Source organism: Idiotropiscis lumnitzeri, chromosome 12 (assembly GCF_059441095.1).
Source record: "Idiotropiscis lumnitzeri isolate Australia: NSW breed Sydney's pygmy pipehorse chromosome 12, RoL_Ilum_1.0, whole genome shotgun sequence".
NCBI lineage: Eukaryota > Metazoa > Chordata > Actinopteri > Syngnathiformes > Syngnathidae > Idiotropiscis > Idiotropiscis lumnitzeri.
In genome coordinates, this window is record NC_142402.1 from 15,595,778 (window position 1) to 15,619,826 (window position 24,049).

Genomic DNA, 24,049 nt, shown 5'->3' on the forward strand with positions numbered 1-24,049 from the left:
TAAATGTGTTTTATTCGTTATTGTTTTTGGTTACTAAAACGAACAAATTCCATTATCGACTGTGTGCGTTCTTGAACACTGGGACGGCCATTACAATACTTTCCCGTGTCACAACGTTAAATGAATCTTTCTTTGGTTCCTAAAGGGCTCAGTCACATGACCAAATCCAGCAGACATTTAATAGATAATTGTTGGGTGAGTCCATTAATGAAAAAAACCCCACATCATCTCATTACAGTATTTTCATTACCCTGCTGTCTTGATAACATACATTTTACAGTAAGTGCAATTGTAGTCATGTTTTTTTATGACTGAACATATAATGTGACTTCTGTGTTCCAATACAATACAAAAAAAAAGGATCTTTATGGAGTGTGGACCCAAGGGTAGACAACATATGACACGTGAGCAATATATGGGCCCACTAGAGAAGTGACACCCAGATGTGATCATTCCGTCAGTCCGTTTGTCTGTTTTTGTTTGTTTGTTTGTTTTTTTAAAAAAGGACGTACAAGGACAGTACGTCCATCCCTGAAATCGGGTAAAGTACCCACGGGTGTGCTGTGTTGGGCTCTTTCAAAAAGAAAGACCACTGTTCTCTTTTGCGTTACCATGGAGACGCCTTTATGAACTGCCTGCAAAAACACGAGTCTTTTTTTTGTTTTGTGTGCTTACCCCGCTGTAACAGTTTACTCACAGGCATTGTCTGCCCTCTAGTGGTTCAACACATGTAATTCAATTACATCGGACAGGACGCCCATTTCACTAACGACTGACAAAATAACCCTCAGACTGTCTTGCGTGTCTAACTACTTTGGACTGTATGTATGACTCTGAGTGTATGAGGCGTAGGAATTTAGTTTTGTTATCTTGTAACATTTTTTTGCATACGAAGTATGTCCTTGTGGGGCAGCTCTAGCGTTTAAAAATCTCCCCAAACCGCCATTCATTCTCGTGCCAGCGCCACCGTACCTACGAGCCGGAAGTGTAAGTCTCTCATTCTCCTCCAAAAATAACATTTTATTACAAGATACTGTGAATGTGAATAGGAAATTAGCCAGCAAGTAAAAAGCTTTAAATAATATTTATCTATGAATAATGAAACCTTTGACGTTAGCTTCTCTCTCACGGCGTCATCATGCTCGGATGTTTTGGGTGAGAGAGGGCGATTGTTTTTCTCTTCTGAAGCGGAACATGTACGTTTCAGGGTTAATTGCCATTTTCAGTATTTGGCTCCTGATAGGAAAATGGCACCCGCCCCTCATCAAAACAAAGCATGACATCATATATACATCAGTCGTCTTTGGGTCCTTATGCCTAAAGTGCAGTTTTGTTTTTTCTGTAGGAACAAGTCTTTGGCTCCTAGCTCCATCCCCCCCCCTCCTTAAGTCAGCAATGCACGCCTACGCGGAGGCCATCTTGTGGCCCTTATGGTACAATCTACACTATTGTACCATTTTGGGGTCCAGTAATGACACTCTAAGGCGACTTTTGTTTTTTTTTCTCAAAGTCACCATTGTGGGCCTAAAGCAACAAAGCTTTGATAATGATGGCTATGAGCACCGTAGCAACACCGACTCGGTGCCATCCCCCACCGCCGTTCCTTAGCCGCAGGGTTGTGTCGTCCCCGCCCGGGTCGCGTCCCGCCAGCTGACTGCTGGTTGAGCAGCGTACCAGGGGCAGCTGGTAGGACGTGGCCCGCTTGTCCGGGTGGTCCGGACTGGAGCCGTCGCTGGGCCGCTGGCCGTTGAAGAGCAGGTAGCGTCCGTTGGCGTCGCGCTCCATGCGGAACAGCTCGTACTCAGTGTGCGGCAGGCGGATCCCCAGGGCCACGCAGCCGTTGGTGGCCGTCACGTCCTGCTCCACGCCCAGCTGCCACGACCGCTCGGCGCCGCACTCGTCGCCGCTGAACACGTTGAGCAGCGAGGTGGTGGCGAAGTCCATAGGCGTCACTCTCATGTGGTTCACTGTGGGAGGGAAGATACGGCGAGATAACTCAAGGGCTACGATCTCCTAAGATTAGACACATTTATTTACTGTTTGCCTAACATCTTTGGAGAGAAATACTTATTGATTTCATAAGCTTGTTTTGAGGTTATGTCATAGAGGTCACACTGACAAAACAATTACGGATCTGGATAGGGCTGTTCATTTGAGGTATGATTCCATGGGATTGTCATTTGTGAGTTTGATAAGCATGTCATTTGGTTATAATGTCATCATATTAGATCAATATTGACTTAATAATTACAAACCTGCATCGGACTCATCGAGGCCTTCAGTTTGAGGTATAACTCAATCAAAGATTTTGTTAATGGTAAACTTTGACTTTGGGTCAAGCAAACTCCCCCAAACACCTCAGTAAGCGGACGTCTACTTGCTTACACACACCCCAAATTTGAAAGGGATTCGATGAAAAGTGCTGGAAAATTCAGATATTTAATCTTTGATGTTTGATTTTGCTGTAACCTTGACCTTTAATTCTGACCTTGACCCAATCTCTACACAGAATATGAAATGTTTCCATGTCGATTTGTCATCGTCGGAGGCGAAAACACAAGAATACGTCACCTTTAAAGACAAAGTCAGTGCCGCCCATGACTCGCGTGGAGTGCAGGCCACGCGAGTACCGTCCGCGGGCGTAGATGGTGAAGGTGGGGTGCTTGCACACGGGGTCGGAGAAGTGGTAGTAGTAGCCCTCCCATGTGTGGTTGTTGTCGTGGAACAGGAAGTGGCGGGTGAGGAAGAGCACCTCCGGGCGCACTTCGCACCTCTGGCTTGCCCACTGGCCGTACAGGCCCACCGCCAGGTCAGCGCGCGGCGGCAGGATGGGTGGGTGAAACTCGTCCGAGCGGTAGATGATGCGGCAGGCGATGCAGCCGTGCGCGTGGTTCTGGAAGGACAACAGGTCAAAACTTGGAATTCCATCTTAAAAGCACATATCAGCTTTACATTCACAGCATAACAATACGTCATTCATCTTAAAGTCAAATCAAAACATTTAAAATTTATTCTATTGTACTGTGTACTAAACCGTCTGTGTTTACTGTATACAAATCCACTTGTTTTTCCAAACTAAGAAACCTATCTTAAAATATCCATCAATAATCATGCCCAAAGATGTTCATGTTAAAAAAAAAAAAAAACGTAAAATCAACCCACAGTCGTCAGAAAGCAGGATTGGAGAGATTTAACCTTCAAAATCTTCAGGATATTGATTTTGAAATAGGCCTACTTCCTGTTTCCAAGCGTGTAAAACAATAATGAGCCATCTCCTAGTGGTCAAAATTGGGATTACACCCCCAAAAAAGTACAGGCACAACAAAATTGAGTTATAAAACTGTCCAAAGAAAATCTGCAAAATTGCCGCAGTGAATTGCTCCTGATGCACTTACAATATAATTCTTTACATTGTATTTAAATATATTATTAATATTATTATTATCTCATATGCATTCAAAAATTTGAGTTGGATTTTTCTGTGCAGTTGGAACAAACAAATTGATTTCCATTCATTTCAACCGGAGATGACTTGCGATACAGACGTTGTAAATTACGAGAATGGGCAAAACAAATTCAACTCATATATCAAAGCGCCACTCAATGTATTTGGTGATGACATGAACGCCAAATTTTACCTGACAAGATGCAACAATTGTACTACTTGGACTGTGCATGTTTTATTTGATGTGGAAAAGCAGAGTATTGAGGGAAAAAATGGATAGTTCCCTAAAGAACGACTAAACAGAAGTTTTGTTGTTCTTGAAAACAAGGACAAATGTTCACTAATATTTTTGCAATTCAAACAACCAGAAAGTATTTCACATTTGTCCAAGAGAACAAAGCAACTATTTCAGCATCGCTTTGTACTGAAAATGTTTTTTTATGTTCCAAATGAGCAAATAAAGTGGCAGCCGAGACCACAGCGGATCACGTTTTGGCAGGGCTGTGCCTCTGGGGGGATTCCCGCCATATTTGCGGGGGAGACAACGTTGTCGAGCGCGCTTCTCGTGTGGTGAGCGATGAATTCCAGCCTTCATGAAGCCTGAGGACTATGCTTGGCTATGTAGATGCTTAAAAGCTGACAAGCTTTAAGCAACACATAATCAAAATTAGAAGAAATACATTGTCCAGCAAAAAAAAAAAGGGAAAAAAAGTCTCTAATGATTTTAGCATAAAAATGAAGTCACAAAGAAAATTGAAGGTAACGTCAAACGCAAAAATCTAAAAAAAAAAAAAAAAACATCCAAAAACGTAATGAAACGTCAGTCGTTGCAGAAAATGAAGGAATCAGCATAAAAAAAAAACACACAAAACACCAAAAAAACAGTCTAAAAAAAATACAACAAGGCAACAGTTAGAAATTATGTTAGGTTCCTTTTTTTACCATCAGATGCAAAAATATAAGGTAAAAACATCAATGAAATTACACACACACACACAAAATTAATACCCCCCAAAAAAGAGAGAAGGAAACAACATGAAAGTGAAGTAAAAGCTCTAAAATGAAGTACCGGTAAATGAAAATTGAATAAAACAAGAAAAACAAAATCCACTATATTAAAGAGGATGTGGAGGATTTTTTTTCTTGATGTTTCCTGTTTCAATGCCTTTGTTGAAGTCCGTACCTTCCATTTTAGTAAATTTAAATTTAAACTTTAACTTACCAGGAATGTATATTTTTTTCAAATTGACACGTGACATGATGACATCAGAGAAAATGAATGAAACAAAGTCAGAAAAATGTAGAAAAGGTCACCAAAATAAAATGTAAAAGACACTGAAAAATGAGGAGAATGCTCAAAAGAGTTGATGATATTTCCTCCTTCCAAAGCTTTTTAAATGTTACCCTTCTTTTTGGGGAGGTTGTACCATCAAGAACAGCATAGGCGGAAAATTAACATAACCGCAGTCATAAAACATCAAAAACAGTATGGAAAAAAACTGAACAAAATCGGCAAAATCACCTCCCAAAAATGAATGAAACATGATAAATCCCAAAAAGAAGAAAGCAACCAAAAAAAAAAAACTCACCCAAAAAAAAACAAAAGCCCAAGCGTGTGACGTAAACCGAACTGACCTTGGCGTTCTGCAGGGGCGTCTGGTAGCTGGAGGGCTTGTAGTAGAGCCTCTGCGCAGGGTCCGTGTGGACGTCCCCGAGGAAAAGCTCCTCCACCAGGTGGTCCGGGTTCTGGTGCGTGTACTGCTTCTCCACCCGCAGCAGCTGCAGCTCGTGCATGGCAAAGTTGAGCTCCCTGGAGCAGTTGTAGCCGCCCTCCTCGCTCCACAACTCGTACGGGACGTCGGGCTCCCAGGGCCCCCTCACCGCTCCCCTGCAGCTCCGGTTCAACCTCTGACTCAGCTCCTCGGCCACTCCGGCTCCGTGGCACGTGATCTGGACCCGGTGGAGGTGGTACTCCGCCTCGGTGCCACCCCTGATGATCCACGAGGCTTGGCGCAGGCGAAGGCGTCCCCGTACCAGCAGGGTGTAGGTGGGTTTCGTGCAGTGGTTGTCCTCATAGTAGAATTGGTGCGCCTGGAAGGTGTTGTTGGCGTAGAAGCGGTAGGAGCGCGTCAAGAACTCTGGACCGGGTCTCACTTCACAGCTGAAAGGAAAAAAATAAAAAACATTCATAGACTGAAGAACCGGGAGACCGCGGAAGAACTGAAGGAGCCTGACCTGGTGGACACCCAGTGACCCTCCACGTTTGGGGGCATCTGCACGGTGATGCGGGCCCCGTCGTGAAGGTGCTTCAACATGTGGTGGCACATATGGGAGTCCTTCACCGAGCGGCCGTAGGTTTTTTCCAAGGAGATGTGACGCGACCGCTCCTCCACGGAGAAACATGCCGACAAACCTGAGCAACCAACAAAAATGTCACTGTGTGCTTTCGCTGAAATTCTTCATCTGTACAATTGGGAGTTCCTTTTTAGAACTAGACCCATTTCTACTCAGGGTAACTCGCTACGCCGAAACCCTGAAGCAGCTCGGTGTCCTTATTTAAATTCCCAAATGAAAAAGTGACACCGGTGATGAGCCCACCACTTCTCTGCTAACCGAGACGAGCCCCGGAAGCTTGCTAGCTAGTTGATGGCTAGCGCCCCTCGTCACTGCGTGGATAGCCCCAAGACCACCTGGTGGAAACCTTAAAAGTTCCTTCATGAGATTTACGGTGTCTCCAAGCAAGAATCAATGAAGTAGCTCTCAAATGAACAAATGGAAAGAAATAAAGTTGATGGATGAACTCTGCGCCACTCAAGTGAACCAGAATCAAAGGTTCAGTCGGCTATTTTCCTTTTATATCGAGTGTAACCAAAATAAAAGTGATTAGAGTCTTGCCAGGCTATTTTTAGAGGAGCAAGCTTGCTCCAAAAGTCATGTGAAGAATTTTTTTCATTGGACAATGGAACCTTTCGGAAGACTTCCTGTTCCCAGCCTGAACCTTATGCTAGGTGGCTACATGTTAGCATTTTAATGTTAGATTTAAAGATAGAAAAGTTTTGTTAGTTCTCGTGTATTCACGTTACATCCTCCCACCCTGATGTTGTGACGCTAGGTGACTACACGCTAGCATGACTCATGCCTGGTTTTAGGGTCTTTGGAAGAGTTTTAAGTCAAATTGAAGCCACCTCCAAAACCCATGCAAGCTATTATTCAAGGCAAGCTAACCTTGTTTTTTTTTAGTTTTTTTTTTTTTAAAAGACCTTATGGGTACGCCCCGTTCCCACGTTTACTCCTGGGTCATGCTAGGTAGCTATATTAGCAACCAATGACTAATGAGCATCAAGAGGCCCACAAAGTTTAACACAGCGTTAGTTGTTCACATGGTTAAAAAAAAAAAAATCATTGAATGGGAAGAAATGATTAAAAGTCAATGGCTTTAATTTTTCAAAGGTCAGAGGAGTCACTGGCGTCCCAACAAAGACGACAATAGTTCGACTGGGCTGTGAGCTCTCTAAATGTAAAAATCAAAGCGCCCACAAGACTCCCACAGCTCAGAAAGCACACAGAACATTGCCAGCTGGCTCCAAACCGCCGACTGGTGAGGTAACGTCAGCGCGGACCCCAACAAGCACAGACGTTGCAACCCAGACAAAAACTGAACAATTCCATCTTGTACACCTCAAAACATCCAAATATGTGATTGGGTTCAGATGGAATAATACTAGAATGGAATCTAAAAAGTTCTTGTATGACAGCGCTAACAGGGCTAATGCTAACTATGGTAGAGTGGCTTAGGAAAAAACAAATCAGATTTTTTTTCCCCCTTTTAGAAAAAAAAAATACCAAGTTGTAACTTTTTTTTAATCAGAAAATAATATAAACACCTTCTCATCAAACAACTATTTTGAACACAACAAATTAATGATTTTAAAATAATACTTTTTGAAGGTACATATTCTCTAGACGTGATTATGAATTATTCTTTTAAAATGAAAACTATTTGTGAAATTGAAATAATTAATTTTACTTAATAATACAATTTTGTTCTCAAAATTTAATTTTTTTCCCTTGTAAAGGTTTCCCCACAACTTTCCAAAACTATTTTCTTAAATTACTTTTTCTTGAAAAAAAAAACTATACCCTAAAACACATACACAAACAACAAAAATAACTTCCCATAAAAACATTATTCTCATAAAATTCTGACTTTAGTCGACTTTATTCTCTTAACTTTTGAATATGGCCATTATTCTCATAAAAGTAAGACTGTTTACCCGTAAAATAAAAGTTATGCCATCAAATTAGCACATCAAAAAGATGAGCCAGACCATTAAGAATCCATTTAAGTTGATGTGCTACGCTAATAAACCCCTTTTTTTCCTATTCCTATTTTCAGTTTGTTTTGTACACAAGTTTCCATTTCCTGATGTCCTTGAAGGCATCACAGCGCTGAGCATCAAAGCAGCAGAATTTGCCGCCTTTTGTCTCTTCAAAGCGTGTTAATAACTGATTGATGGCGACTGAGAAATCGAAAAGCTTCTATTTCACATGTGCTTCCTCACATTATCGACTCGTCTCATTGGCCTCTCGTCCGTCGTCAAGTCAAGGGGTGAGAGAGCAGAAGACACTCACCCCTTCTTCAAGTCTCTCCCCCCCTACAACAAAGTCTTCTTTTATCTTGAAGTGGAAAAGTCCCACAATGCTCTGGTGCTTACGTTCAGACAGCCCTTGAGCACTTTTTTTTTTTATTGACCTCAAAAGTCCCACATCACAAGCAGCACCCCCCCCCCCCCCACACACACACCTACCCACCAGCCCTAAAATAAATGGACTTGTGTGAGGCTGACATGCCAACAGGTGCTCGCTTCTTTCAAAACAGACACAAAATCTTCTTCACAGCAAATCAAACGAATATTACCTCCATTAGCTAGCTTATGTTTGTAGAAGACGAATCAACAATGATTTTAACGAGGTAGAAAACATAAACGTCAATATGCACTTTATGTCGAGTCAACACTTTGCGTCAACGACAAGAACAGTCCCGTTCCTGCAAATCGCTGTAAAAAAATGATAACTTCTAATCTACAGCTTTCCTAGGAAATCACAATGTCCCATCGCTGTTGTGTGATTTTAAGAACAGGTACATGGGCTGCTCATGTGGCACTTGGGGTGAACTTTGTGCATGTGAGCACCAGGTTGACCCCCTGACTCATGAGCAAGGATGGCAAGTTTCTTGTGTTTGGGTTACAATTAGTAGTTTTTTTTTTTTTTTTTTTTTTTTTAAAACAAAACGACAACAGGAAATAAATGAAGCTAACCTTACTTTGATAGACATTGTCTTGAAAAAATGAGTCACCATATGCCCCCAAAAAGCAATTTATTTATAAAAATATCAACTTTATTCTCATTTGCCCATGTGTTTTTTTTTTTTTTTTTTAGAAAAATATGCATTAATTTCCCTCTGGGCTATTATTTTGTTCTAAAAAAAATACAATACAAAAATACAAAATGTAGTTCAAATTAGGCCTTCGTCGAGATTTGTATTTTCATAATTTTTTAAAACAATTTTTAATCATTTGTAGATTAATTTGCATGTAAAACAAATTGTAAAATATGAGTACATAATTGATACTTGTATTGATTTTAATGCTTTATTTAGCAGACGACATGCATTTATCGATCTGTCTGTCTGCCTGCTTGTCTGTCGCATGTATGGCCTAAAATTCCTTACGCGCACAAGAGCGCGCATGCGCGCGCACCCACACTTAGAGGCACGTTTACATTTTATATCGAGTTGCTTTACCTAAGCAGGAGGAAATGATGAGAAATAAAGCCGGGTCCATTGCGGGTCCAGAAGTTTCAACTTGTCACACACTTGATCTGCTTGCTGCTTTTTCGCAAGCTTCGTCCTTGCGTGCTGCGTTTTCAGGTGGAGTAATAAAAAAAAAAAAAGGAGAGAAAATGGTAATCACATGATGGTTTCGAGAAGCAACAAGATGGTGGTGCCGGATGACAACATGGATGTTCCTTTTTGAGAGGAAAAAAAAAACCTCGAGTACAGCTTGGTGAGAGGAGAGTGTGCGGAGCTGAGCAAACTCTTCCCTGTTGGATTGCGAGTGCGCAAGTTGAGCAGCAACCCGGCTGCATTTCTCGTGCGTGGGCGTGGAAAGGCTCGCGGTTGTGGGTGTTTCCTCGACGTGAAAATGTCAACTTTGATGCAATTTGCCACGAACAAATCCATCCACCCATTATCGGAGCTGCTTCTCATCACGAGGGTCGCGGGAGGGCGGGGGGCGGGGGGGGGGGGGGTTGTTGAAGCTGATCCCAGCGTAGTCAGGCCGTGGGCGCGGAAAACCCTGAATTGGGCGTCAGCCAATCAGAGCGCACAAAGACGCTCACACTCATACCGAGGGACAATTTAGGAAGTCCAATCAAACGAGCATGCATGTTTTTGGAATGTGGGAGTAAACCAGAGTACCCAGAGAAAACAGTTGAAAACGCTAACCTTACTTTGAAATCCTAATCCGACTTCAAAAGCCCGACTCCATTTTGAAACCCGAACCCTATTTCGAAACCCTAACCTTATTTTGAAACCCTAAGTCTTACTTTAAAATACTAACCCTATTTCAAAACCTAACCCTAATTTAAAACCCTAACCCTATTTCGATACCCTAATCCTACTTTGAAACCCAAACCGAATTTTAAAACCCAAACTCTACTTTAAAACTCTAACCCTATTTTGAAATCCGAAGCCTATTATTTTATTTTTTTTTAAACTTTTTTCAACTATGAATAAATGTGACCACCATATTTTGAGCTCATGGGATTCCCATTTTCACATATTTGTATCCATACTCAAAGACAAATTTACGAAGAGCACCTTTGTTCACATAAAAACATGAAATTAATATTTCTAATGTAGTTCTGCTATGGTTGCAAAATGACTACTTTTTCCTTGATTTGATTATGATTATACATTTTCTGCTGTTGTGAAACACTTCAGCTTCTTGATGAAAAAAAAATCTAATATTGTTTTTATTCTCATGAAATTACACAATTTATTTTTTATTTTTGATCACATAAAAAAAAATGCTCATTATTTTTTTCTGGCAAAGTAATATTCTCAATTCATTCTGGTCTGATTACATTAAAAAAAAAAACTCTCCAACATCAAACATTATTAAAACGGCAATTGTTTCTATCATTCTTGCAATTTCGCGCCCCTCTCTTTTCATCGCGTCCCTAATTCTGCTTAGTACCGGACACCGAGCTGTTTTCCATGATTGCTTCCATGTTCCCAAAAAGGATTTTGAGCAAAAAAAAACAAAAAAAGTTCCTCCGAGCTTATCTGACAATCTTCCCTAACAATGAATCTGTATTATTTGGAGCCTTAAGACGCTCCGCTCCACGCTCTCTGCTCTTTCTCCGGCACAGTGACTCCATCCCCATTCCTCCTCCTCCCCTTCTTCCTCCTCTTTCAGGTCCCCGGAAAAACTGGGATGCGGACAAACACCCTGATGGGATTTGCAAGGAGGCCGGAAGGGGCATTCATGACGCGACCAGAGTGGGAGTCTTGTTCTTGTCTGTTGACCCCTGCACAGTCACAGCATCACTGCACCCTCTTTGTGCAGCGGCGGCGAAAAAAAAAAAGCTTCATTTTGCTATCAAGTCACCGCGATAAATCAGGACACTTGTTTCTCGTCTCAAAAAGCGTTTATTTTTGCCGTCCCCGAACATGTCGCTCCCATCGTCTCGTTCGGAAGAGTGCAAAGTTGCTTGCAAGGCAGGACACACACTTGAAGCATTAAAATCAACTGAATTAAAAAAAAAATACACTCATGAAACAGGCCTGGACTCAAATGCGAAGCACGCTAGAATTTTAAAAAAATATTTTCACCACTGGGACAACCAAAGTGTTTTGTCAACTAGGCCTAGTTTGCTGTCAGTCGGCTTATTTAAATGGCGACAAGTTGTCACGGTGCTGTTTGGTGACATGGTGGGTAGCGCACTAAACATGGACCGGAGGAAGCGAAGGAAAAAGTTGTCTCGAGAGATCCGAAAGCAAATGTAAATTTTGCATCTTCAACAAACCCTTCATAGATTTTCATTAACATCAAAGAGAATTCTTCATTGAATGGAATGTGCGTGATTTAATCGACTTCAACTTCACTTTTTTGCTTTTCAATGCATAACATATTTTTTTCTCATTTATATAAAATGTTTTAAAAAATTAAAAGAACGTATTTTTCTTGAACTTTGGAGTGTTCGGTTCGGCCAACATAGTTTACATGCTTTGCTGCACACTGAAGATGATTTTGTGTGTGTGTGTGCGTGTGTGTGTCTGTGTATTCATGATTAAAGCCAAGTTGCCTTTCTGTGCGCAATTTATCTGTTTTGTGTTTGCTTCTGGCGACGGCTCCCCGAGGAGCTTTGTGTCATCGGCGAAACACCGGCCCAATGAGGAAGGCGTGGCCCGGCACGCTCAGCTAAAAAAGATTCCCACACAGTCACGAAGACTAAATGTGTTCTTTCAAGTGTTTATTGCGAAAGGCCCACCAGGCCAGAAATGCAAGCATGGATCTGAAAAGCAAATCATTTCGCTCAACTTGCAGCGCATTTCGGGAACTACGGGAAGAGAAACTGTCCATTGGTTGAAGTGTCGCTATCGTAAAACGTAATGGCTAGCGATGTTTGACACCACTTTCTTTAAAAAAAATAAATAAATAAATAAAATATTTTTTTTCCTAGCAAGATTCCAAATGTTTTTTTAAAAGCAAAATAAAAATAGTAAAGTTCATTTTAAATGTCTGTCATGGGTTAAGGTTCCCGGGGCCCCAGGACAAAGCCTTGAGGCACGCCATGCCTTGAGGAGCTTTGCTACCTGAGTCTCCGTTTGTTACACAATCATGTTTTAGACCCCAAAATGTGCAAACAAAGGCTCTGCTTCGGTGACATTTTGGTCTTACACAACTGTCAGAAAACGACAAAACACAACACCAAAGTGATCCAAGAAGCTCCACAGCAAAACCGTACGCGCTTTCGTAAACATCAATAACTTCACTTCCATGTTTTTTTATAAACATCAAAGATCGTGAAGCACACATCCGCATTTTGTAAACATCAAAGACGTTTTAGCGTCTTGAACCAATTTTTTTCCCCCGACAAACATTGAAAAACTTAAACGAAGTTACGCGTTATTTGTAAACATCAAATAAAAAAAAACAAACCAAAAAACACCAGACTGACAAGAAAGATGTTGGTTTGGTACACCACTGGACCCTCATTTCGTCCAACACGCCATCCACATTTGTTCCTTCTTGCTGCGAGCGAAAAGAAACGCCTCAGCCAAAGCGTGAGAATGAAACGGCACGGCCATCTTTCCAAGTTCAACATGGCCGCCATATGCCGAGACTAAATGAGATCCAGATAAGGACGAGAGAGACGGATGGTGTGGCCAAGGCCAAAACGTTTCATGGGGTAAACATGCGTCCCATGTGCAACGAGGGCTCCTCTCGTTTGCGGAATAAAACAGCCAACGTGTTGTCACATGAGGAATTGGCTCTGACAAAAGTGCACAAGTGGGCGGGAATGTTGGGGGAAGAGAAGCAAGGGGAAAACTGGGCGAGAAGGAAATGCATGAAGATGACACTGAAGAAATTATGATTTTTTTTTTTTTAAATTGCCATCTTCTGGGAGAAGCACACTTTGTCTGGCTTTTTTTTTTTCCCCCATGTTGCTGTTTTGTATTAATCACACCAACAGATGATGGTGGAACAACGTCGCCTTGGGCAGAGAATTTGGCTCAGTGGACTAAATGAAACCAATGTTTTGGTAGACATCAAAGACATTTTCAATTTCTGATGGAGCATTTTAAAAGCAAGCAAAAACAAAGTGCTGCACAGATACGAATCAAAGAGCAAACACATGAGATATTTAACCCAAAAAAAGGAAAAAAAAACAGCAAACCAGTAACAAATTAGTTCATAAAAAAAAAATCAACATTATAATGAAACAAAATGACTTAAATTACATTTTAATTTATAAAATGAACAAAATTTAGAGTAAAAATGTCCTTCATTTGTTTTATATGTGAGCTTTAGGGGTTCATTTTTAAATTTATTTATGCCTACATTACGATTTATTTTTCAATTAAGTCTTCAATGAAGCGAACAATTTTTGTGAACATCAAAGACACCAATTATTTTTAAAATTAGGTAAAAAAAGTAAAGAACATTGGGAGTTTTCAATAAAGCTAACATTTGTTTTCCGTAAACATTAACTGCAATTGTCTTTAACTCATTTACTACCATTGATGGCTAAAAACGTCAAAGATCCATTTTTTTTTTTTTTTTAAACTCGGCTGGTAGTGAATGAGTTAAGGACAAACCTTTTATTTACGTCAAAGAAAAATTTGGAATTGACAAGGAAACACAAACATCCCCCAAAATATAGTTTTCAATAAAGCTAATGAAGTTTTGGAAACGTCAGTCAATTTTATTTTCTAAAAAAAAAAAAAAAATTCCCCACATACATCAAATACAATTCAGTCTTTGATGTTTACAAAATGTATGTTGGCTTCATCAAAGACCAATTTGATCCTCCCATAAAGCTAACATGGAATCATTTTGCGGTCACTGTGCGTGAAATAAGCTGCAGACAACAATATGATCAAAGCCGCGAGCAGCCTATTATTTTTTTTCTTTCCCCTTCAACGCGTGAGCTACAGCTTAAACGTTCCAAGCGGTCAAGGACATGCAGTCGAGGATGTCAAGTCCTTCACATTCATCGAAATCCATGACGCAGCACCAACTCTTTGAGGCATCTAAAAGAGGCCCGGCCCGGCCCGGACCGGACTGCGGCGACACCGTCGGGATTCTTGTGGCTTTCGTGGCCTCGGCTCCTTCCGTGTCGGGCCGCTGCAGCTCGGGCCAACACGCGAGCTGACGCGGTGCCGTCCTGCAAATACCCGCCCGGAAAACACGTGGGAGCAACGAGAGTCTTCAATGAGGCAAACAAAGACCAGTTTGAAGCTGCAACTTTTTTTTTTTTACAGAAAACGAACCATGTACCAAAACAGCACGTCTCACAAATATTTATTCTATCATGAGGAGAAACGTTTCTTGGCAGCTTTTGGAAGCGACGAAACATCTCGCCGCCGCCCGCATAGCTTTCATCTGTTCTTAATCTAACGAGCGAGCTTTTAACGCGGCTCCCAACGTGTCCCGGCATAACACAAAAGGCAGCGCTGAGCGGCAGGTACGCTCACGCTTCTTCTTTTTTTTTTTTTTTTTTTTTTGGGGTTGACTTGACGGACAGCTAAATTGCTCGAAGGTCGCATTTCAAAACATACCAGCACGCCCCCGAAAACATTTGATCTTCAGGCCTCTCTTGATGTTGCTGCGTGCGTCTTTTTCATGAACCCCACAACTCTTTCATTACTTCCACTCACTCAGGCTTTCATTTTGTTCGGTCAATACAGTATAGTCACATAGCTTCTATGAAGATGGAAGGATTAATTTTTTTTTTTTTTAAAATCACAGGACACACAAAGACCAACAACCACTCACACTCACAATCACACCTCGGGACAATTTAGTGTCCAATCAACCTACCATGCATGTTTTTGGAACGTGGAAGGAAACTTGAATGTACTTATTGAAGGTGACGGGAAAATGAAGCTTCATGAACCAGTTGTATTTTTTGATGCCTCTTGATGGCACTCTCTTTAAATTGGGCGGAAAGCACAAAGACTTGACTTTCCTTAAAAGTCTTTGATTAAACAAACAGTCCAAAAATTTAAATTGTTTCATGAAGCAAATTCGAAGATTCATTTTCCAATCACTACTTGCGGTCAACAGCAATTTAGTTTCCAATGACCCCAGCGTACCTTTTCATTCGAAATGAACATGAAATCCAATCCATTCTAAAAACATGATGTGCTTTTTCATTCCCATGAAAGACAATTTGATGAGTCTTGAATGATTCTTGATTGATTGCTTCCAGACATCAAAGACAATTTTCGTCTTCAATGAACCTTAAGTGCTTTTTCATAAACATCAAAGTGAATTGGACTTCAATGACACTAAATCTATCACCCCAAACCGTCGATGCCACGGTCAAACATGGGAGCCATCCTTTCTTCTAGCGTTTCCACCAATGCAGACACATTACTGGTGTGTGTGCGTGTGGGTGTGTGTGTGTGTGTGTGTGTGTGTGTGAGGCACCAGAATTTGTCCCAGATTTTTCCCTCCTCCTCTTCGATTTCGTCGTCGTCGTCGTCTTCTGTGGGCTCTCTGACAGCCAGCTTTGATGTGGCCTTCTCACTGTTGTGACCGCAGGCGCAAGAGGAACCAGATGATCTTCAGACTGCTTTGTGCCTTGTGGAAAAGTAAGGGAAAAAAAGTCCCAAAAAAGAGAGAGAGAAAAGAGGGCAGAGGATTAGGGGACAAACATGTTTTTAGAAGCAGGTAAATAATCAAGTCATCAGGGAACACGGAGGGAAAAAGTCCATTTAAGAAAATGCGAAACAGATGTGTCGCTGATGTCTCTTTGATGTTCGCCTTACCATCGACACTTGCAAATGGAAAAAAGCATGAAGTCACACAATTCCCACCATTCCGACGGAGTGGATCTTTACAGCCATCGCGTACACGTTGGAAACGACTTTGGTGCCAGGTCGAAAAAAATTTTGATTGAAGAAGTAATTTTGTCATTGACGTTCGTACATTAGTTTGGATTCAAATTCTAAATTGTTCTTGAAGTTTATGAAAACGTACATCAGGTTGATTGAATTCTCGGTTGTCTTTGATGTGAGTTAAAAACAAACACATTAGCTTAACTGATTCACTGCCAGCCCAGGTAAAATGAAAGTACGTCTATATCCGTCAGTGGTAGCGAATGAGTTAAATGTAGACTGAAACGTGTCTTTGATGGAAACATGCGGACATTAGATTCATATTCACTCAATGAATACTAAATTGTCTTTGATTTTTTTTAAAAACTAAGTTAGATTCATATTATTGTTCACTGAAGACTAATTTGTCTTTGATGTTTACAAAAACACGTTACGTTAATTGAACAATAAAAATCTGTCTCAAAATTAAAAAAAAAAAAGCATGTTAGGTTTGTTGGAAATTAAGTCTCCTCATCTGATCCACTAAATTGATATTAAACATATAAGGCTCACGGAAGATTCTAAATTGTCTCTGATGTTGATGAAAACACGCATATGCTAATTATGCTAGCCATGTCCTCACATGTCTAACTACATTTCCCAGCAGGTTTAGCGACGGCAGCGCTTGCCTGGCGTCATTTCTTCTTGCCCGGCTTTTTTTGCCCCCGCTTTAGCCACCGCGGGCTGTCGAAATGTTTTATATATACATGAAAAAGGTTTTTGTGTTATTTTGGTTCTGCTTGCCGCGACAGCGTGTATTATTGCCACGCTGCTAATTACACACGATACACACAATGGAGGCAACAATGGGAAAAAGTCGTTACAGTAAACAACAACTATTTAAAACTTTTGTCTTTCATGTCTTTTTTGCTGTTGTTTACATTTGGACACTTTTAACGAATAAAAATAAAATATGACTACTTGAAAAGTCCCCCCCCCCCATCCTGGTTGACCACTGCACATATTTGCTGCGAAAGCAGGTTGGCACAATGCTGCTGTCTGACCACCGGCATTCCCAACTTCATATGTTGGGCATTGAGAATCGAGTAGAAGCAGGATTAAAATTCAGGTTCTCCCAGAATAATTTAGATTTTAAATTGTAAGAACCAAAAAGATGCCAACTTTGCCTCACGGAAGCCAGAGTTCAAAAGATATCAATCACCCCCTTACTGACAGACACATTTAAAAAAAAATAATAATTTATTGAAATAATTCTAAATATTTTTTTGTTTTTAATGAATCGGAATTGATCATTGTAAAGAACTGGAATCATCCACATTCAAACGATGCCCAACCATTACTAACTCATTTGCTACCAGCTGAGTAAAAAACAAAACAAAATTGATCTTTGACGTCTTTAGCCGTCAATGGCAGTAAATGAGTTAAACAACCTTATGAAACGCCATCTATACTAGCTGCAAGCCTTGAATCATCGTTGAACTAATGCACCTGTATCGTGATACTAAGTAGTATCATTGGATATTTATTGATACCAATTTATAAAAATCATCACGCAATCTCAGTACCAATGTAAAAATACTGCCAAAATCGTGACGTGATTTTCTGACAATGTACCAATTATCGCTGTATCGTGATACTATCAATATCACCGGGCCAACATAATTAGCCAGCAATCGCCAATTCATCAAAAAAAAAACAACTACTGTATATCGTTCTACCACGCCAGCATCAGGAAGTTGTGAAAATAACTTCTTCCCTTATGTTTTACTTAACAAATCGTAAAAAAAAACTCCACATGGACCACAGACGCTCACATACCTCGTCAAGCGGAACGCACACACAGGAAGACAGTGTACTTTGTGGAATTAAATATCCCCCCACATGCACACAAACGGCGGTGGGGGCGGAGGTGTTGTGAGAGGGAGGGAGGGGGGGGGGCTTGTCCTCGGAGGGTCCGCGGCTGCAGAGTGGTGTCATTGTTGATGACAAGCGTCCGTGAAGCTTCCTGTCTGTGATCTAGGTTGTCGTGGCGACAGCAGGCCTCAGTCAAATAGATTCGCTTTGATCCTGAGGACAGAAAGGCAAAAAAGAGGAATCCTTCAATTGGCAGCAGTGGTCCACATCAAATGGACCGCTGGCACTACGCTGTGGCCGAGTCTGGAAAAGTCTTATAACAGCACTTTGGATCCACTTACACCAACATACTTTTTATTGGACTACATCAGAGCACACCCCCCCCCCCCCCCCCACACACACACACACAAAGGAAGAAAGCGAGAATGTTTCCAGACCAGGTGGGGGGGCCAACGAACAATACCATGTTATGGCAATATTTTTCCAACCATTCCAATGGTATCACGATACAGAGACAAAGAAAAGATACGATATCATTGTGATATTTTTCTAGCAACACTGAGAGCAGCGTGATCCAAAATTTTCATGATAATGACCATGATATAATATTGTGATATTTTTTCTGCAATACAGCAAGGCTATAAAGAGTTGGATTAAAGTCACAGTGCAATAGTGCTTCATGTTTCCCAGCAATGCCAATAGTATCATACCATTATTTTTGCAATGCAAGGACTTTGATTTAAAAAATTCATCATGATACAGTTTCTGCACACGTGCACGCACACACGCCGACTTCCTGCATGAGTGTCGTTGCTGTCATCGTATATCCATCAGTGGCACATGAAGGAATGCAAATGAACTCTGCAGCATATCCGCCTCTTGAAGCGATTCAAACAAGATGGGGCCCACGAGGAGAAGAAGAAGAGGAAGAAAAGCGTTAGCTGGAAGCTAATCAGATTGGTGGACGTTCAAGTGTTAATGTGCTGCAGCTTTCGTTCAAGGCGGGAGCAAGAAAAGACGACTTAAGTGTGCGACACACGTGCATGCAAAATGTTTGTCACATGTGTGTCTTTGTGTGTGCATGCATGTGTGTGTGGTCAGTGGAAATAAAAGATGGAAAAACACAGGGAAGGAAAAAAAAAGAAGGAAATCTGTAGGTTAAGGTATTTTTTTTTTCAGTGTTGTGAGTCAATCAATACTGTATTCTTGGGAAAAATATTGCCACAGTATTCAATCATGGTTTTCATCCAACAAAACTGATTAGCGCTGTATCATGATCATGCCGATATCAGTGGTAACATTTTTTACGATTACGCTCATCTTCCCGTATATTGACGATTAGAAAAATATCGCAATAACATAATTTCGTTTTCCTTTCAATGTATCAATTATTGCAGTATCATGACATAACAATATCATGAGTATAGGCTGTCACTGTATCGTGATACTATTGATATCATTGGAAAAAATATCAGTTTTTCCAATATGTCGAAAAATTTCCATCTGCGTCCAAATATTATATCATATTTAGTGGTGTGCATCTCTCCACAAAAGAGTGATTCGATTCGGTTTTCGATATGCGCAAATTGATTCAATGACTAGATTTGAAAGTGGAACGATTCGATTCGATTTCACTCAGTCAGATTACGTTTAGATTTGATATGGTTCGGCTCACTTTGAGAGGTTATGACGCAATGACTTTTATGTTGTCATTCGCATACAATTGAACGAACTCGCCGATACCGTAAATGTGACATTTATTTCTAAAATATATATCTCCCGATTCAATGCACTCGCATCTCTTAAGTAACAAAAAAGGTTTTCGGGTTCAAATCCTATTTTGTTTCACCACTAATAGTGAAGCTTTAAAACGCTTCTAGAATATTGATGGATGATGTTTTTGTTGTGACATGCAGAAAAGGTCAGTCGGTGATCAAATGTGACCGCGTACCCCGACACTTCATCAGCTTTCCAAACATGTCCGTGACTGCGTGTCCTGGCGCGGCCGTGCCCCGTCATCTGGCGGAAGGAGCGAGTCCAAGTCGTCGTCAGACACTTGTCTCATCCTCTTGTAGTCGCCGCTCACCCAAGCTCATTCGTAAAGACGCTAATGGACTGCGTGACCTCACCCGCCATCTTTGTGGTCAAAGGCGTTGTTACACACCCCCACACGCACACGCACACACATGTTGGGTTTTTTTGTCATCCCTTTGTTTACTCGTGCGGCCGCCTTCCAACTTTCTGCAATGTGATTCAATGAGACACATGCAACAGAGGTTCAATCCTCTGTGTGTGTGTGTGTGTGTGTGTGTGTGTGTGTGTGCTTTCTAAGCTTAGAATCAGAGCTACAAACACACGCATACGAAGCATATTAATTTGTGGCCAGCAATGACGACAAGATACAAAACTTTCCCATAGGAAAAAAAAATGGAAACGCAGTTCATCTGTTCCAGAGTGAAAGCTTTCTAAATCTAAAAAATTAATTGCCATGTAAACAATTCAGTGTGTACTCACCCTTGAGGAGATTGCTGAAGTTGAGATGACAACTGGGCAGCAAGGTGGTTGAGTGGTTAGTTCGTCTGCCTCACAGTTCTGAAATTCTCGGTTGGAATCTCGCCGTGTTTTCGGTGGCTTTCACGTTCTAACAAAATACACAAATATTAGAAAAAAATATGAAGCTATTACAATAAAAAGAATAGTCAAAAACATTACAAAGATGTCTTTTTAAAAATAGAAATATATTAGATGAGAAATACACAAACAGATTTTTAAAAATAGAAAAATATTGGTTAAAAAATATATAAGAAATATAAAAATATAGGTCATGACATACGAAAATAGTAGAAAAAAAAGAGTGACAGTTGAGTCAGTCATGACAGTCATGACAGTTGCCAAACGCTTAAAGATGTCGCTGCGGTGTCTATCGAGTTTTCAGGTTACATGTGGATTGATACACATCGAGCATCCATCATTTGAGGATACGTGTTAAATAGGAGTAAGGGCCTATTTAAAAAAATAAAATAAAATAAAATACTGGACCAGATGAGCCTGGAATAGACCAGCCGTTCGGGAGTTGGCCCGAATTTCTCCATGCCAAGCCACCGCCTGGGAAGTTTGAAAGCTAAGTGAGGCACAGTTGTGACACACTCAACACATTTCAATTTGTTTATCGTCTTTGTCATCTGACTTTTTGTCCTTTCAAAGGCCACATGGGGTCACGGCAGCACCGGCCAGGGGAATTTCATGAAGCGCAACGAGACTGGCAGACCTCCTTCGTGGCTGAGAGTGATAACACCTGGCAGGGAGGACAACGGCGTGCACTGTGCGCAACCCCCGCTGCACTTATTTCGACGAGGGGGGGGGTGAGGAGAAGGCCAATGATGACTGTGAGGGAAAACCAAAAGGCAGATTCCATGCGTTTGCAAATACTTGAGTTTCGTTTCAAATGTAAACCTTTTTTTTCTCATTTTTAAATAAAACATTTTTTCTGTCTCACTACATAAAAAGTGTTTCCTGGGAGTGGAAAAGGAAGATGTCAGGCTGGAAAAAATATTGTTTACCTTGTATTTTTTTTTTTGGGGTGTGTATTTTTTTCAATATTGGTACATTTATTTTTTGGATAATTTTTTTCATTATATTTTCTATTTTTAAGTTGACATCTCATATTTTAAATGTATTTTTAATCCAACAACATTTTTTTTATTATTTTCTAACATATTTACACCCGAGTATTTTTCATCTTTTGATGTCCGCTACATTATATTTCATAAGATTTTTTTTTAAATTTGCATCTCTTTTAATATAGCTTTACTTTTTCAAATATGGTATAATATCTATTCTTGTTATTCCTATTATCTGAGATTTCTATTTTTTTCTTTAAAAAAAAAAAAATTTTAAATACTGATTTCGTCTAATATTATAATATACTTCTTGGCGTCATATTTTTTACAAGTAATCATTTCCCCTGGTATTCGCTGTTTTTACACACTGATCCCACAAAATTGATGGATTGTATCTGAAACTAAATGTTCAAAAGCACCAAAAACGAATACAAATTCCAAGATTATGAGGCTCAATTTTTTTCCCCAGTTGATGAAAACTAGAAACTACTTTTAGCATCAATAACGTGAACTAATGCACCTTGCGTGTCTGTTCCATTCCCCAATAACCGAAATCTACCTTTCTCATCCCCACAGCAGCCTTTCACTCCATACCAATGAAAATTACTTTATTAAGCACAGTGAGCGCACACACACGCAGGGTTGAATTTTTAATTTGCTTTGGTCTTACAGAATATTTGAGGGATGCGGTGGATGAACACAGGAGACGATGCTCCACTCAGCAGGGTGAAAAGTGCAGGCTTGGGTGCACACGGAATCATTTGTATACACGTTTATGCAAATTTATATGTGCATGTATATATCTGTGAGAGAGAGAGAGAGAGAGAGAGAGAGAGAGTGCAAGAGAGCGTGCGGGTGCGAGAGAGCGAGCGAGAGAGAGAGAGAGAGAGAGAGATATGAACGTAATTAGAGTTGTGTGTGTGTTTTTTTTAATTAGACGCTGTTCTTTTCTGGGAAGTCTGTGGCGGAGCTGGGTGGAGCCTCAGTGGAGACAGGAGGCTTGTGGTCGGGCCTAGGGAACCACGTAATGGAAACCGTGTGTGCGCGCATGCCTGACGCACACACACACACACACACACACATTCAAAAACACACACATTCATTCTAATAGGATAAAAAGACACTCATCCCCATGGTAAAAGGCAGGATGTCACAATAAGATAGTAAGACAAGAACACTTGCACAAAAAACGTCACAGAGTCAACAAAACTGTTGCAGACAAGAATTTGTGTGTACCAACCCTCACAATGTATTTATATCACACATGCACACACAAACACATACATACACTGTTGTGCCACACTGCAACAAAAAGACCAGAACACACTCACAAACAAACTCAGCTCTGTAAACTGATGATAAAATGTATGTGTTCACTTGCACAATTGATTTCGCTCTCTCTGGCATGAATCGTGCCACGCCACAATAGAAATACTTACATTTAGTGCCACATAAGCTAATGTGGACGTGATTGTGTGTGCACTAACCTACACAATGTAATTGTATTTCATACACACATTCTCAGGTTGTGCCACACTAAGATAGAAAGATGGGAACACACACGCACACAAACACACACATTCTCATTGAGAAATATCAAGCTAATGAAGACAATAGTGTGCGAAAAGTTGACTATTCGCACAATATGTGGACTTACCTGTCAACTCCGCCGTAGTTTGACTTGTTTCATAGTGTCAACATTTAACCCTCAATTTCCATTAACCTGCTCTACCCAATTATCTCTTTTTGTAATCCGCGTAGCCTTTATTTCCTTCTACCAAAACATTAAAATTTTCCTTCTTCCACGAACCCAGGATTTATAAATTAAATAGTGTACTCTAGGTGTGTTATCTGCATGCGTTAACCACACTGCCCCTCACAGGCGAAAGTGTGCATAGCAAGAACAGTACAGTTAACAAGCACATGGCAGGACATGCTAAATCAAGGAAGGGTCGTCGTTAAAAATATAGCGCCGTTAGAGAATTGGTGTTAATTCGCTATAACGCCTTGTTTTTACATTTGCGGTTTGAACATCAAATATGTTGTCTTTGTAGTGAATTAACTTGAATATAGAATGGAATCATTGCATATTATTTGTGCATGAAACACACATACACAGTCACATACACAATACATGTAATGGGTACCTAGACATTGGAGTTTTATTCATGTTTCCATCGTCTTTCCCATGCCACGAACCGTCAATCCACTGTAAGGAAACCAATGTGAATTTAAGGTGGCTGGTTGTTGTGATGTGTGCTGCCGCCATCTGCTGGTGGAGATCTGAAGCGAACTGAATTTTGCCAAAATGTCAAGAAAAGAATTGCGAGTAAAATTGGCCAAGCGACAGTATGTATGTCGAAAAGCTCTCTCGTATCTCAAGGCACAATTGGATATCAAACGGGGGGAATGTCACAGGTGACATCACATCAAGACAGAAACACTAGAACACTCTCTCACAAGCTTATGCAGACATGAATGCACGAGCGCCAACCA

At 40.7% G+C, this 24,049-nt stretch overlaps 1 protein-coding gene and 1 long non-coding RNA gene across 2 annotated transcripts; both read right to left on the bottom strand.

The window, feature by feature from the left end:
• Window positions 1-75: 75 nt before the first annotated feature.
• On the bottom strand, window positions 76-9,634 carry LOC148326143 (protein APCDD1-like). Its single transcript, XM_088311591.1, has 5 exons — window positions 9,249-9,634; window positions 5,681-5,858; window positions 5,081-5,606; window positions 2,572-2,893; window positions 76-1,967 (listed from the first exon to the last, which is right to left on the bottom strand). Exons 1-5 carry the CDS (start codon window positions 9,286-9,288, stop codon window positions 1,525-1,527), a joined length of 1,509 nt encoding a protein of 502 aa, XP_088167717.1. The 5' UTR covers window positions 9,289-9,634; the 3' UTR covers window positions 76-1,524.
• A 6,010-nt stretch (window positions 9,635-15,644) lies between these two features.
• On the bottom strand, window positions 15,645-23,680 carry LOC148326144 (uncharacterized). Its single transcript, XR_015846200.1, has 4 exons — window positions 23,211-23,680; window positions 20,448-20,574; window positions 17,898-18,146; window positions 15,645-15,822 (listed from the first exon to the last, which is right to left on the bottom strand). It is a non-coding gene; the product is annotated as an uncharacterized LOC148326144 (long non-coding RNA).
• Between the last annotated feature and the right edge of the window lie 369 nt (window positions 23,681-24,049).

What these genes read in the sequence shown, in the direction of transcription:
- LOC148326143 (XM_088311591.1), bottom strand. Translation starts at nt 9,288, where the DNA reads ATGGACCCGGCTTTATTTCTCATCATTTCCTCCTGCTTAG. An exon ending in GGTCACTGGGTGTCCACCAG is followed by an intron (nt 5,607 to 5,680) that starts GTCAGGCTCCTT and finishes TTTTCCTTTCAG; the next exon opens with CTGTGAAGTGAGACCCGGTC. An exon ending in CACTGACTTTGTCTTTAAAG is followed by an intron (nt 1,968 to 2,571) that starts GTGACGTATTCT and finishes TCCCTCCCACAG; the next exon opens with TGAACCACATGAGAGTGACG.